At 36.9% G+C, this 15,438-nt stretch overlaps 1 protein-coding gene across 3 annotated transcripts in view; it reads left to right on the top strand.

Annotated features, from left to right (window-relative positions):
- The window catches only part of PHKB (phosphorylase kinase regulatory subunit beta), a 216,254-nt gene that overhangs the window by 167,138 nt on the left and 33,678 nt on the right, over positions 1-15,438 (top strand). For all 3 annotated transcript variants that reach the window (XM_038531132.1, XM_038531133.1, XM_038531131.1), the window contains exons 16-23: positions 819-874; positions 1,373-1,466; positions 7,123-7,206; positions 7,611-7,715; positions 9,189-9,271; positions 9,470-9,560; positions 14,924-14,985; positions 15,066-15,228. In XM_038531132.1, coding sequence (XP_038387060.1) covers positions 819-874; positions 1,373-1,466; positions 7,123-7,206; positions 7,611-7,715; positions 9,189-9,271; positions 9,470-9,560; positions 14,924-14,985; positions 15,066-15,228 — 738 coding nt within the window. The remainder of the gene's footprint in view (positions 1-818; positions 875-1,372; positions 1,467-7,122; positions 7,207-7,610; positions 7,716-9,188; positions 9,272-9,469; positions 9,561-14,923; positions 14,986-15,065; positions 15,229-15,438) is intronic.

Raw genomic sequence — 15,438 nt, 5'->3', positions numbered from 1 at the left:
CTATTGGGAATGTTGTATTCATTACTATAAAGAAATTATATTTGATCAGTATTTTTCAGAGCTTCCTAGTACTGTAATTTATTGATGCTTCTTAATGTTCTCTGCTAATTAATACCGGCTCAAAATTGGATCCATTTTAACAATGTATAATATATGCTATAGTGAATCTTTTCCACACACACACAAGAAGAATAGCAAATATCCAACAGTATCTTTGATTAGCACTGTTAAGCCCAACAGCTTGTATTTCATGAACACAGTGTTAATTACATAGTCAGCTGGGTAGTTCATTCTCTACTATAGGAACTATATATTAGAATAAAGCTATTTAAAAAAAAAAAAAAAAAAAAAGAATAAAGCTATTTTGATGTATATGGTGCCAAAGGAAAATTGGCTAGCAAGAAAGGGAATAGCCTAATATGTGGTTGTCAAAAAAAATAATTTTCACTCACAATCATTTTTTTTACAGAGAATATATAAGTTGAGTTTTTTAGTTCCTTCTCTTCCTTCAGAGTTAAATGATGGAAAATGACTCTCAGTCCCCAAATCATTCAAAATAGGCCTAACAGGGTAGCCCCTCTGGTAGGGGTGAGATTTATGGCTTTCTGTTCCTTGGTATTCCATTACTCTGTCTACACTATCAAATTGATTAGTAGGCAGTGGAGAGCAAGGAAAGAGAGGTGACTGCATGGAGCCAGTAGATGTCCATCATTTTAATGAACTGCTTAGAGATGGTTAATATCATCCTTGATTCTCATTGTAGCTGATGATGACCAGATCTTTTTAAATGTTCCCCCCCTCCCCATTTTATCTTACAGGGTCCACTGGAAAATGATCTCGTAGTTCACGTAGCACTTGTAGCAGAAAGCCAACGGTATGAGATCCAGATGGATAGTGTGTTCCTTTGGGAGGAAGGGTGGAGGGTCTACTACTTTATGTTGCAATATTGAGTATAGTGGCAGAGATGAATTTCACAGAGTCCTTAACAGAGTTTCAAGGATGTCAGTAATGTTACTTTAAGTGCCAGAACAACTCTCTTTTCATATCTGAAAATAATTTTGTTTTAATTGATGTGAATATTCAATCCTATGACCTGTGCCAGTGTTGCCTGGGCTGTATTTTTGAGAAGTTAGTGCAACAGATACTAGGAATTCCCCAAAACAGTGCTTATTCTATCTGCCAGCCCCTAGAGCTCCCACCTGATGCCTTGTGAAGAACTCAAGAAGGCTCTGGATCCCAATGCAGATGGTATATTGCTCATGTTAATAAATTAAAACGATCAGCAAGCTAGCTCCCTTCCCTCCTCCACCATTCTCCACACTCTACATGCATTGCCTAAAAATGTCTCTTGCTTTTTCCCTGTGTTCTTTAGCCTTCAGGTTTTCCTCAACACGTATGGTATTCAGACTCAAACTCCTCAACAGGTAGAACCCATTCAGATTTGGGCTCAGCAGGAGCTGGTGAAAGTAAGTGATTCTGCTTCTTTATTGTCAACTTTATGGAGGTGCTAGAGCATGATGATTAGCTTAATTTACAGTCAGGTAGCACAGTTAAAATCCGATTCTGAGATAGGTCATTAATCGAAAAGTCATTCTAATTAAGCTGAAAAACCTGCCTTATCAGGCAGTGCTACTAAAAAAAACCCTGCATTGTGTGTGTATACATTATATTCATGGGTCTTATTGATTCTTCTAAAGTCTATTATTCACCTAGACTGAGCACTTAAATAACAAATTAACCTTAATTTTAGTACCTTGTGTATAAAATTAACCTTTACATTGGATTTGATAATTTTCACTTACATTACCTATTAAGGAAACCTTCTCATCTAAATATTTATTGGTAATAACTACTTCTCTTTTTCTTTTGCCTTACTATTTGGAGTCTGAAGTAATTCCCACCCTTTTGGTTTGCTAGGTGTCAAAGTAATTATAAAGTAACATCTGAGTTTATCTTTGATGAAGTTACATACTTCTTTGAATTGGATTAAAAGGTGACTTTTGAGGCCTTTTGCCTGTACTACTCTGCAGATGGATTCAGAAATGCCTGTTTAGGAATATCCCTGCCCATTAGGGACAGGAAATTGTGGACTTCCACTATAGACTATAAATAACTAGTTCCACTAGTTATTTATAAACCACCACTTCTACTTAGTAATTGATAAAAAATAATACAGGAACAAACTCTGAAGTGTTTGATATAAATGTTTTCTCTCTCAAATGATCAAGATTAGCTCAATTCAGCTGATAAAAATGTTTGTGATCAAAGCCTTGATGCTATAAGAAGGAATAAAAGCTTAGAGACAGGGGCAGCCCAGGTGGCTCAGTGGATTAGTGTCACCTTCAGCCCAGAGCCTGCTCCTGGGGATCCAGGATCAAGTCCCACGTTGGGCTCCCAGCATGGAACCTGCTTCTCCCTCTGCCTGTGTCTCTGTTCTCATCTCTCTCTCTCTCTCTCTCTCTCCCCTTTCCCTCTCTCTCTCTCTCTCTCTCTGTCTCTCATGAATAAATAAATAAAATTAAAAAAAAAAAAGCTTAGAGACATGAGGTGCACATTGCACAGGAGAAAGCAGGGCTTCACAGTGTCACTGCTCATTGGCCTAGACTCTCTCCATTGGCAACGAACCCAGATCTGGGTGTCAGATCACCCAGAGTACCAGCTCTTTGAGAGCTTTTAAACTCCCTCTAACAAATTTAGAGCTCTCTTCCCCTCTGCTTAGAGATAAGGCTAAAAATACAAGGATCCCTAGAGTAGGTAACATTTTGAAATCACACGAAGATGTAAATGGGTTTTGTGGCAGAAGAGGAGAGGAAACTGAGGATTCACAAGGCAAGGAGAGGAGGCAGCATGAGAGTGAAGAAAATCTAAGGCTCTAACACTGCATTTATTATTACTGGCTGTTTTTACTGGTATACTTTTTATGGTCCTTCACTGAAAGCTCCAGAGAATAGTAACAAAGATTATTATTCTTTGATAAACATGTGTTCAGTGCAAATAAACCTGACTTTGTTTTTTTCAGGCCTAATTTATATTGCAACTTTTTTTTATGTTAGGTAAATCTGTACTCCACCAGATAACATGCAGTCAAGATTTAAAAGACCAGCATGGCTCCAGATGACTTAAATGTGACATTTCATTCATTCATTCATTAGTGAATACCTGCTATGTACAGAATTTTTTGTGGGGCACTCAGATAAAATGGCTCTGTGCTCTGTCCCTGTTCTCAGTGAATTCTGAGTCTACTGGTTTGACAGGAAAAATATTTAATTACAATCCACCTTGATTAGTGCTATAATAGATGTTTATACAAGGTGCCATGGAGGTGATAGGAAGCATTCCTTTAAGAGTAAGGTGAAGACTTGGGTACCTGGGTGGCTCAGTTGGTTAAGCATCCAACTCTTGAGATCATGTCTTGCATCAGGCTCTGCACTGGATGCCTGCTTAAGATTCCTCCTCCTCCCTTTTTCTCTCCCTCTATCCCTCTCCCTCCTCCTCCCTCTTTTCCTCCCTCCCCCCTCTGCCCTGCACAGAATGATACACATGCACCACTCTCTATCCCCCCGCCCCCCCCCCAAATAAATAAATAAATTGAAAGAGTGAGGGGAAGACTTCTAACAGGACCTGACTTATTTTATGTTTTGTTGTTTTAAAGATGGTGTAAACAAATGGTTTAGAGTTTGAGTATGTGGTATGGGTAAAATGAGATTTGGAGCCAAGAGTCCAACTTCTCTAAGCATGTGTTAAGATAAGATAGAAGATTCTCTGTGTTCCAAGCTATTTGCTGTTTGGGATTCATCCTCTAAGATATACTGCCTAGTATATTGCTTCTTATAAACCCATATTTAAAAAATTTTTAGTCCTTGTGTAGTTAACATACAGTGTTATATTACTTTCAGGTATACAATACAGTGATTCAACAGTTCTATATATTTACTCAGTAATAAGCCCACCTTTTAAAAGTAAAAGTATTCTCTCATCTTTTAATACTTTACTATACTTAATCTTTTTATATTTTTATAAAAATATGTATTTTTATGCCAATGACTAATCTCTCTGTTCTGAGGAGCTGTACCCTCCTTCAGCCCACTTAAGAGAATATGAGAGCAGACAGCTGAGAGCAGGGCTTATACTGTGTGTAGCTAATGTTTCATGATGTGGGGACTATGGTGAGACTTGACTCGTGGGGGAGGTGAATATAATGTGATCTAGAATGTAGTACTTCTGTACTTTGGGGTGGTTTAGCCATTACTATATACCATTCAGTGGATTAAATAGTGTGCATGTGTACTGTCTGTACCCTGGAATTTAGGAAGCACTCCAAATCTGTCTACATAATTGTCATAGACCTGCTGTATCTAGGTTCAGAAAGTTAAGGATATTTCTTTCACTGTAATAGACTAGTATTTAAAGGAAACCTAGATCAGTACATTTTAACTTGCACATGGTTGATTAATCACTTGTCTAAGAGAAGAAATCAAATAGTTTTAGACATACATTTATTTCTGAAAATTTGAAAATATTTGAGAGAAAAGGGGCTCTATCTAGTGTAGTATGCGATAGTTTTAGTGTAGCTATAAATCCTAATGCTTATAGGGTACTTTTTCTGGCCAACTGACTTTGTCTAAAACCAGAATCATTATTCCAGTCAGTATTCACAGCACAGTTAGCTCAGAAGGACATCCAGTTGCTCCTTCATTCATCCTTCAGGTATTTCCTGAGCAACAGCTATATGCCAGGCACAGTGCCAACCAACTGAAGGGATGTTATTCTCTAGGAACATAGCAATACAGAATGAGAAAGAGACAGAGCTAATTTTGACAGGGAGTGTACACCGTAGCAGAATGAACAGATACCTCTGGTGATGATGACATTAATTTTGTGTACAGTGAGGTTGATATTTGAAGTCAGTTCAAATCGTAATCAGTAGATTATGTAGAGACAGTTGGTGTGATTTTCCATTTAGGAAAACAGATTTCTACCTCTTGTCAAATAGAAAAATGAATTCCAGACAGATTAAAGATTTAAATTTTTTTTTAAATAATATAAAAAAGTCACTAGAAGAAAAATAGAAGAGCAGTTTACAACTGTTTGGAGTGAAAGTCCATTCTTAGAATAATGCCAGTGCTAAAAAAGCCATTAAGGAAATGATTGACAAGTTTAACTAAATACAGCTGAAGATGGGATAAACAACCTGGCACATCAGAGGTGCTTGTGAAATTCCCTAGTAGAAAAATGTTTAGATTAAAATATCACATGCTGAAATGATGTTTGACCTACTATGCAGTCATTCTCACATTTCATAATAATATTGAAGATGAGCAAACTGGGTAAAATATTTATACAAAGGGTAATATTCTTAATATACCAAGATCTCTTACAAATCAAAAAGAATGAAAAACATCCAATAGAAAGAGGAACAATGGAAAAAATGTATAGAACATACAAGTAGCCATTAAATATATGGGAAAATGTTCATAAAATATTTGAATACAGCAATTTAAAACTAAGAACTATCATTTTGACCCAAGAGAGTAACAAAAAAGGCCTATTCAGTGTAAATGCCAATATAAATTAATCCACTGTTTCTACAGGGTGACCACCCTGTCATTATGTTTCAAAGAAAACATATTTTCTGTAATCCAGCAAGTCTAGGAAATTATTCTGCAGAAATAATAGTACACTGTCCATAGATGTTTATTGACTTGGATTAGAAATAACAAAAAGTTGGAAACTACCATCATCAAGGGAGAGGTATCAAATAGGGTAAGGAGGACAGCCCAGGTGGCTCAGCGGTTTAGCGCCACCTTCAGCTGGGGATGTGCTCCTGGAGACCCGGGATCGAGTCCCGCCTCAGGTTCCCTCCGTGGGGCCTGCTTCTCCCTCTGCCTATGTCTCTGCCTCTCTCTCTGCGTCTCTCATGAATAATTAAATAAAATCTTTTAAAAAAAATAGAGTAAGGAGGCATCTTATTGGATTAAGTGCTCAGCTCTGGTGCTGATTACCTTCTAATTCATTCCAAGTCCATCTGTTTTTACTTTGTAGAAATTCTAGAAGTTTCTGCTCCACTGTGGCACCCTTTTCTATTTTCCAGTAGTGACTGCTACACATATTTTGGGGGGTCTTTATATTTATTCATTTCACTATTGAAATGTAGAGTACATGCATAGACTCAGTTTACCATCTTGAAACTGGAACACCACAGTACTAAGTTTTAACAACTAAGACACCAAAAAGGCATATATAGTTTATAAATCTGTTTATGGAAATATATGCACATATTGATATATGTGTGTAAATGGGTATATATTCGTCTATATACTTTTAAAAATCTGTAACCCTGGGATGCCTGGGTGGCTCAGCGGTTGAGCATTTGCCTTCAGCTCAGGGCATGATCCCCGAGTCCCAGGATCGGGTCCCACATCAGGCTCCCTGCATGGACCCTCTGCCTATGTCTTGCCTCTCTCTCTATCTGTGTCTCTCATGAATAAATAAATAAAATATCTTTAAAAAATCTGTAACCCTATCTACACTTCAGGTGTTTTTTAGGGCTTACACAATAAATTATCCTTCCTTCAGTATATACCAAAATGCAAGAGTGTTACCTATGAGATTATGAGAGTAAACAGGATCATTCACTTGGAGCACGTGGCTTAAATTTTTCATAAAATTCATATAACCAGAAGAATCAATACAGACATTTCCATTTTGGTGGGAAATACTTGAAGGTGGGAATCTGGTAGGAGATGTGAGGTCCTGAATTTTAAAACTTTAGCCTTTTTTTTTTTTTTTTAATCACACAGGAAGCATTTGCCTCTTTGTGTTCTTTTATGAATTGGCAGAGCCATGCAAGTTGTACATTTGACAGCACAAGAACAATGTCAAATTTTAGAATATTGTTAAGCAGATCTGCAAAGATTTGCTCTCAAATCTCTCGGTACCCCCAAATCTAAGTTGACATCATTGGCTAGCTTATTTACAAGTCTATTGAGTAAGGTTTCCCTGGCCACTTTTCCTCAGGAAAATTCAGAAATTAGCAGGGCTTTAGTCAGGGGGAGTAAAAGGACCAAAAAAGAAAGCATAGATTCTTCCTGCCTGACTGATTTATAAATTTATGTCTTACAGGCTTATTTCCACCTGGGTATCAATGAAAAATTAGGACTCTCCGGAAGGCCAGATAGGCCCATTGGCTGCCTCGGTACATCAAAGGTGCTCATAAAATTTCCTTGTGGAGCAATGTTCAGATTATAATACCACAGAATGAAATGATGTTTGACCTGCTATGCATCCATTCTCACATTTCATTATATACTTGGGCTGGTTATCTGAATTATTATTTTCTACAAGGAAATCTTACTGTTTTGTGTAATATCACAGAAGTCTTGGAAGAGAGAATAAGCATCTTACTGCTATATTATTTCTGAACATTGTAAGGTACCTGATTATGACATTTATTTAAACAGAGGCTTTTTCTATCACAGTAGAGGTGATATTACTGTTCCAATCAAGAAACTTTAAAATTTCTTGATCAATTTTAACTTTTTTAGAACTTAAGCTACTGTTCCTTTGCCTTTGGTCCTGTTTTGTATTATTTTTTTAATTGTCTCTTACAGATTTATCGCATTCTAGGAAAGACTGTGGTTTGTTACCCTATCATCTTTGACCTAAGTGATTTCTACATGTCTCAAGATGTTTTACTGCTGATAGATGACATAAAGGTAGTTTCAAAACCCCTTTTCATTGAAATTGGATGACTGTATTTCTACTGATTTTATCATATGTTATTAAATTGAGTGCTCCTGGGTGTCTGTGACACTGGGTTAACACAGTGTAAAACATGAAAGTAAAACAATATCTGTATGGCTATGGGGAAAGAGTTAAATTGCTTGCAGCATTAGGATAATAGATGGAGTATGTCTTATATAAAGTTGTATGACTTTGCTTGATAGACCATTCTACAAATGGAATGAAAAGATACAGTTTATAAAGCAGGGGGGAGACCATTTGAAAACCATGTTCATACGACAGCAGTAGTTTATCTCTTTTTGAACAAAAATTGAGTTAGCAAAATAATTTTATTTATGAAGAATGTCAAGTAAAACCCCAGCTAACTCATAACACCTAGTCAGTTAAAATCTCCACTCCCTTTCCTATTTGCAGAGTAGAGAAGCTTAGAGTCCTGGTTTAGAGCATGAAATCTGGAGACACTAGACGTTTGTTAAGATCTTAGCTCTACTGTTTATTTACCAGCTGTGTGATCTTGGGCCAGTTACTTAACTTCTTGGGTCTCTCTTTTCCTGTCTGTATAACTGAATAATAATAGAAATATTCTGAGAATTAAATGAGTTAATGTATATAAAACACTCAGGATAGTACCTGACATATGATGAAGTGTTATGTAAGCCTTTGATATGCTGATGACGTGATGATAATAGAAGTTGAGTGAAAAAACTCTCTCCACATTTCTGATGGTCTGTAGAGATTCAGTCTAGTTTCTTCTACCTCCTATAATACATGCATAGTAATGTGGAATGAGGATTAATCTTCCAGATGACAGTCCTGGTTTGGTTTTTCCTCCCTGGGACCATTTTTTTTTCAAGTATTTATTTTAATTCCAGTATAGTTAACATACAATGTTATATTAGTTTCAGATGTTTAACAGTTCTGTGCATCACCTGGTGCTCATCACAACGAATGCACTCCTTAATGCTTATCACCCTCACAACGAATGCACTCCTTAATGCTTATCACCCATTTCATCCTCCCACCCATCACCCCTCTGGTAACCATCAGTTTGTTCTCTGTAGTTAATGTTTCTTGGTTTGTATCTCTCTCTCTTTTTTTTTTCTCTCCTGGAACTATTCTTTTTTTTTTTTTTTCCTGGAACTATTCTTAAACTGTATTCTTTAGGCCACCAAAAAAGAAGCAGACTTAAAATACATGTGATCTGATTACTTTTAAGAACAAAATTTAAAGTCAGTAAAGTTTCAACTTAAAATCAGTGAAGTTTCAAACTTAGCAAACAATAATATATTCATTTCTACTCCTAGTAGTCTATATTATCCAGAGTTTGACCATGAATTGTCTTGATATATCAGAGTTTTGTTGGCTCTTTGCCACAAATGGTTAAACATCCTGATCAGCTCAGATATAATGCCATTACATTCTGCCTCATTCTTTTGTTTTGATAGAATGCCCTACAGTTCATTAAGCAATACTGGAAAATGCACGGACGTCCACTTTTCCTTGTCCTCATCCGGGAAGACAATATACGGTAGGTTGATGAAAGAAGTGAGGTGCACCTGTCTCATCCCCTTTAACACTGTGAACCCTTTGGAAGCAGGGCCTTCTACTGTTTTTATGTCTCTGTCAGAATGTGGCAGAGAGACTTACATATGTGAAGGATACTTAGTATTATATTTTTTATTTCTTGTTATTAATAATGCATCTTTTGTTTGTTTATATTTTTTAGAGGTAGCCGATTCAACCCCATATTAGATATGTTGGCAGCCTTTAAAAAAGGAATAGTTGGAGGAGTCAAAGTTCATGTTGATCGTCTACAGGTAGTCTTCTGAATTTCATGTTTCTGTTTTCAGGACAATTAATGCACGGATATAGCTGTATTTCTTAATATATGTTCTGTTTAAGGTTTTTGTCTTAAGGTTTTTTTTCTGTGCCTGTCTTCCTATTCCTTTTGTAACCATTCTGTTATTTTGTCCTTCCAATCTCATGCTTGAACAATTGCAGAGGTTTCCCAACCAGGATTTTAGACTTTAATAGCTCATCTCCACCCTCTATTTTGCGATTGAGGAAGCTGTGGTCCAGAGTGATGAAGTGACCTGCTGTACAGTCCTATACCTGTAGGCACAGGTATAAGTTGCCTTACTCTTTGGCCCAGTGTTCTTTTCCATATTCAGTAACATCCAACCAGGAAATAATCCTTGTTCACCTCACAGCATTATCTTCAGAACTCCTAAATAACAGAAGCCCCTTGTGGTTCCCTGTTAGCCAGAACAGCCTCCCTGCCCACATTTATCTTCTACTAAACGCTCTTCGTGCTTCAGCCAATACAAGTTAATTACTGTGTTCTGACTTGGTGAGGTTCTTCCCCTCTGATCATGCCATTTCCTCTGCCTGGAATATCCTTCATTCTTTCAAGACGCCTACACTTTAAAATCTTATGGAACTTTAGGGCCAGTTCTGCAAAATCACCTAGACCAAAAATAACACTACTCTTCTTGAACATCCTTTTATGACCTTTAATATGAACTACTCAGATTGTAGTCTATAGTGGACTTAGGTGCCTTATTTCCTATAAAGAAATGTGATTATCTCAGAGTCTTTCCTGTAGCAGGTTCTCAGTATTGAGAAAGAAAGAGGAGGGATCCCTGGGTGGCGCAGCAGTTTGGCGCCTGCCTTTGGCCTGGGGCGTGATCGAATCCCACATCGGGCTCCCGGTGCATGGAGCCTGCTTCTCCCTCTGCCTGTGTCTCTGCCTCTCTCTGTGTGACTATCATGAATAAATAAATAAAATCTAAAAAAAAAAAAAAAAAAAAAAAAGAGAAAGAAAGAGGAAATTTTACAGAGAAACCTATACCTATGTAGGTAAAATGTTTACATACTCATTCCCCTAGCACTTGTGTTTTGTATACTTGATTGGTTTTTATCTAAATTTTTAATCTTTTTCTCCTTATTTTTTATTTCTTTCTATTGCTATTCTATTATCTTTTTGTCATGCTTCCTGGAAAAATTTCTTTCATATTTATCATGAAGCTTCCCTGTTAAGTTTTATATTTTGGCTATCATGTTTTTAATTCTCCCTTTTCACAGTATCATGTTCTGCTTTTCTGGATATTATATTTTATCTTTCTGAGGTTATTTACTAGAGAGTTTTTGAAATTTTCTCCTCTGCTTGATCTCTTTCAGGTTTCTTTTCTCTCTTAATTTTTTTTTTTTTTTTTTTTGTGCTCAGTCTTTTATGTTAGAGGCACTGCCAGATGTGTGGTAATCTTTAGCCTTACATTCATTTTTAAGAGTGAAAGAATAAGTTTAATGGAGGCTCTATGCTTGGAAACAAGGATTCGTGAAGCCATTTATCAGGTAGTCTGGTGGCAAGGGTCCTTTTTGTTGGGGGAAACCCCAGGTGCCAATATCTGGAGAATTTTTTCTCCTAGGCTTTTCACTTTCTAAAATAAACATCCAACCTCCTGCCCAAAGAACATACATTTTGCTTTCATATCCTAAGAACAGGGTTGAAGAAGGACCCTTGAGTACAGGGTCTTTCATCAGAGAATAAACTTTTCATCTTGGAAAACTGAAACTTTATACTTACTAACCAACAATCTCTCATCCCCCCACCCTAGCCTTCATCTTCTCTTTAATATAATAAATGGAAATGGCATCTATATGCTTCTCATTTTATTTCAAGCCCAAATTCTACAGTCTCTCTTGTCACTGGGCCTCAACCTCCCTTCCCACCTCATCACCCAGGAACTTTCCATGAAGCTCATTCCCAGCCCGGCTTTCCACTCCCCAGGTATACTAGGTAGTTTCAAAATCCTTGAATGTAATTGGATTTTTTTTTTCCTGCTCATACTATTATTCTATTCTAGAGTTGCCTTTTTCTTTTTTTTTTTTTTCTTAAATACTTTAATTTTATAACTTAGGTCATTGTCATCTTTTTAGTGAAGTCTCCAGGGTTGGAATTAATTTCTCATTCCAGTGTGTTTCTGTGGCACTTTGCTTGAAACTTTGCTATAGCTCTTAATTTAGGTGTACTAGTTCTTGTGTCTGCTTCTCTTGGTAGATTGAAAACTCTTTCAGGCCAAGCTTGAGTCATCTCTGAATTCCCAAAGTGCTCTGCTCACTACTATTCTATCTTAGAAAATGTATAAATATTGGTTCATTAATTCAGCATGTATTGATTGAGCTCCCTCTCTAGGCACTGGGGATAAAATGGTGAAAAAAAAAATACAAGATATCATGGGATTTATTCTAGTGGAGGAGCCAAACCAAAAAACAAAGCTAGGAAGGGGTGCAGAATGATAGGATGGCATGCAGTCTTAGGTAGGATGTTCAGCTGGAAAGGACCTTGGTGGGATATAATTAAGTACTGCAGAGCAGGATACCCTTTTGAATATTATATTTAATTTGGCATATATATAATAATGTTATTTACTTACCATCCAAACTAAAGTAGTAATGCCCAGTAAATTAATCATAAGTGTAATGTTTTTTATAAAACTAATTTAGGAGCCTCTGTTCACCAACTGAATTTTTTTTTATCAAAAGCTCTAGAGGTGGGAAGCCCGGCTGGCTCAGTGGTTTGGTGCCTGCCTTCGGCCCGGGGTGTGATCCTGGGGATCCAGGATCGAGTCTCATGTCGGGCTCCCAGCATGGAGCCTGCTTCTCCCTCTGCCTGTGTCTCTGAATATCTCTCTCTCTCTCTCAAGAATAAATGAATAAAATCTTAAAAAAAAAAAAAAAGCTCTAGAGGCTATTAATGAAATTTAGCATTTGCCTATTAACACTTAACTTTATGGGCTTATTCAGTATATAGAGTGGGTAGGCTAATAATAGAAAATATTAAGTCAAAATTATTTTTCTTATGCTTTCAATATTATTAGCTTTGAGTATCAAATAATTTTTGACTCTTCTCTTTCTTTCATACCCCACATTATTACAATCCATTATCAAATCTGGTTTTCATACCCCACATTATTACAATCCATTATCAAATCTGAATTTTTTCTCAATCACATTTCAGACACTAATATCTGGAGCTGTAGTAGAACAACTTGACTTCCTAATCTGAGGGTATAACCCTCAGATTATACCCAAAATCTAACCACTTCCCATCACTTCTAACGCTAATATCGTAGCTCAAGTTACCATCATGCCTTACCTAGATTTCCTACTGGCCATAAGACAGTTAGCATTTTCATACTCCTCCTGGTCATAAGGCAGTTAGATTATGTCACGTATCATAAGACTCAATGACTTACACTGTCTTACAAAATGAAAACCAAAGTCCTTGTAATGGTTTTTGTACTGTCTATGATCTGGACCTTTTCTTCTGACCTCATCTCCTACCATTCTGTCTTGTCTACTGTACTCCATTTACACTCTCCTCCTTACTGCTCTTAAAACACACCAAACATGCTTCTGTCTCAGGACCTTTGCACTTGCTGTTTCCTCAGCCCTGCACACTCTTCCTTAATATCCATATTGTTGACTATAGTCCTTCCTTCAGTCTCTGCTTACATGTCACCCTATGAGGGAAGTCTTTTCTGATCACCTGTATAAAATGGCAATCACCTGCCACCTCCTATTCCCCTTCCCCAACACTTCTCATCCTCTACCTTTCTTATTTCTATTTTGTACTTAATATCATCTAACATATTTAGTTTTTTGTTTGTTTAAATTGTCTACTTCCTACACAGAGCTAAAGTCAATTTCCAGAGGGCAGGAATTTTGTATTTTATTCTTGCTATATCATTAATACCTAGCAGAGTGCCTGGAATATGGTGGGTGTTCAATAAATATTTGTCTAACAAATTAGTCAACCAGAGAGCAAGATGTATAGATCTGAGCCCAAGTCTTAGGAAATACATCAGAGGACTTTTAATTATGCTCAGCACTGCTCTCTGCCTAGGCACAGACTGCTCTCAGACCCTGACTGCCACTGCCACATGAAAATGTGCAAATCAGTTGCATATTTGGCCTTCCTCACTCAAACTTTGCAAGAAGGCTTTTGTATGGTTGCTGGTAATATGTCTATCCTGACATTTTTAATGGGTATTTGTTGATGACCTACTTTGTTTATGAGTTTCCACTAGAGAAGAAGGCAGTACAACCCTGGATGGTTAACCAATGAGTGCAACATTTCCTGTGTGTCATGTTGTTTCATATTTGAAAAGAACAGTGAGAAAGTAGAGGAAGTAATAAATGTAAGACAGTTTTGATTGAAGAATTGCCTTATTTTTAAAATAATTTATGGCTTGTTTTTTATGTAGTACATTTCTCAATTTTATCTGACAATTCACCAGATAATTAGTAGTGACACATATTGCTAAAAAATCCATCGTGGGTTATCATTCATTTATGCTCTTCACTGTGAACCACTGACAAACAAAAACTGTATTTGAGTGTGGCCTTATTTAGTTTGCTAACGTATAATCAGGAACTAATGAAAAATAAAATGACCAGATATGGGTTGCGAGAATGTAGAGAAGTACTGGCCTCAATAATCAACAACTTCATGATCCTGAAAAATGAAGATTTGGCAGTATCCCATTGTTGGATAGCTCTGAAGTATAATACAGTAACAGAATCCAAAGTGCAATTTCATATCATCTTTTCTCAAAGCAATTTTAGTATTTGATTTTTTAAACTATTTTTAAGATGTTAATAGATACTGAATTTTAATTCCAGCTTTAAAAAATGCCCACAATTCTAAGAACAGAGGGAAAATACAGTTAATCTCATCTTGACTTTCCTATTTATTATGACCCATGAACTTATAACTTGATTTATATGTTCTTTTTAAGATTTTATTTATTTATTCATGAGAGACACAGTGAGAGACAGGCAGAAACATAGGCAGAGGGAGAAGCAGGCTTCATGCAGGGAGTCTGATGTGGGACTTGATCCTGGGACTCCAGAATTATACCCTGAGCTGAAGGCAGACGCTCAACCGCTGAGCCACCCAGGGACCCTATATGTTATTTAAGAAGGTTTTGTTGTATGTGAAAACCTATCTCACTTTAGAATGCTCTCTTAAGAAATGACTTAAGAATTGTGTCTACCTTTTTTTTAAGTAAATTTTTTTTAGTATTACAAACTTACAGAAATGTATATGCACAGATCATAAGGGTATGGGTTTGTGAATTTAAGAGTTGTGAATTTTTTCTCAATCACATTTCAGACACTAATATCTGGAGCTGTAGTAGAACAACTTGACTTCCTACGAATCAGTGACACAGAAGAGTAAGTCCCTTTGGGTCATTATTAGAAAAGCAGGAAATTAGAAATGCAGGAAATCTGAAACTTTTTATTTTAATTTCTAGGCTTCCAGAATTTAAGAGTTTTGAGGAACTAGAATTTCCCAAACACTCAAAAGTCAAACGACAAAGCAGTACCTCAAGTGCTCCTGATCTAGAACAGCAACCAGATGTCGCCATTGCTGAATGGAAGCACAAGCCCACCCATGAAATTCTTCAAAAACTGAATGTGAGGAAGATGTAATTCCCACATGGCTCTGAGTGAGGTTGACCGAACAAGAATTCTCAGGGACAGCCCATATTTCTTTTGTCCTCTCAGAGGAAGTATGGAAGTGCCTAGAGGTAGATGGCCTCTGTATAGTAGAGAAGCAGTAATGAGAGGCTATTCTCGTGATCTAACATTTTAGCATGGTTGTCTTAGAGATGCTTAAGGAGTGGG

The sequence above is a fragment of the Canis lupus genome, chromosome 2 (assembly GCF_011100685.1).
Source record: "Canis lupus familiaris isolate Mischka breed German Shepherd chromosome 2, alternate assembly UU_Cfam_GSD_1.0, whole genome shotgun sequence".
Classification (NCBI taxonomy): Eukaryota; Metazoa; Chordata; class Mammalia; order Carnivora; family Canidae; genus Canis; species Canis lupus.
Note: the sequence above shows the minus strand (reverse complement) of the source record. Positions and strands in the feature narration are given on the sequence as shown.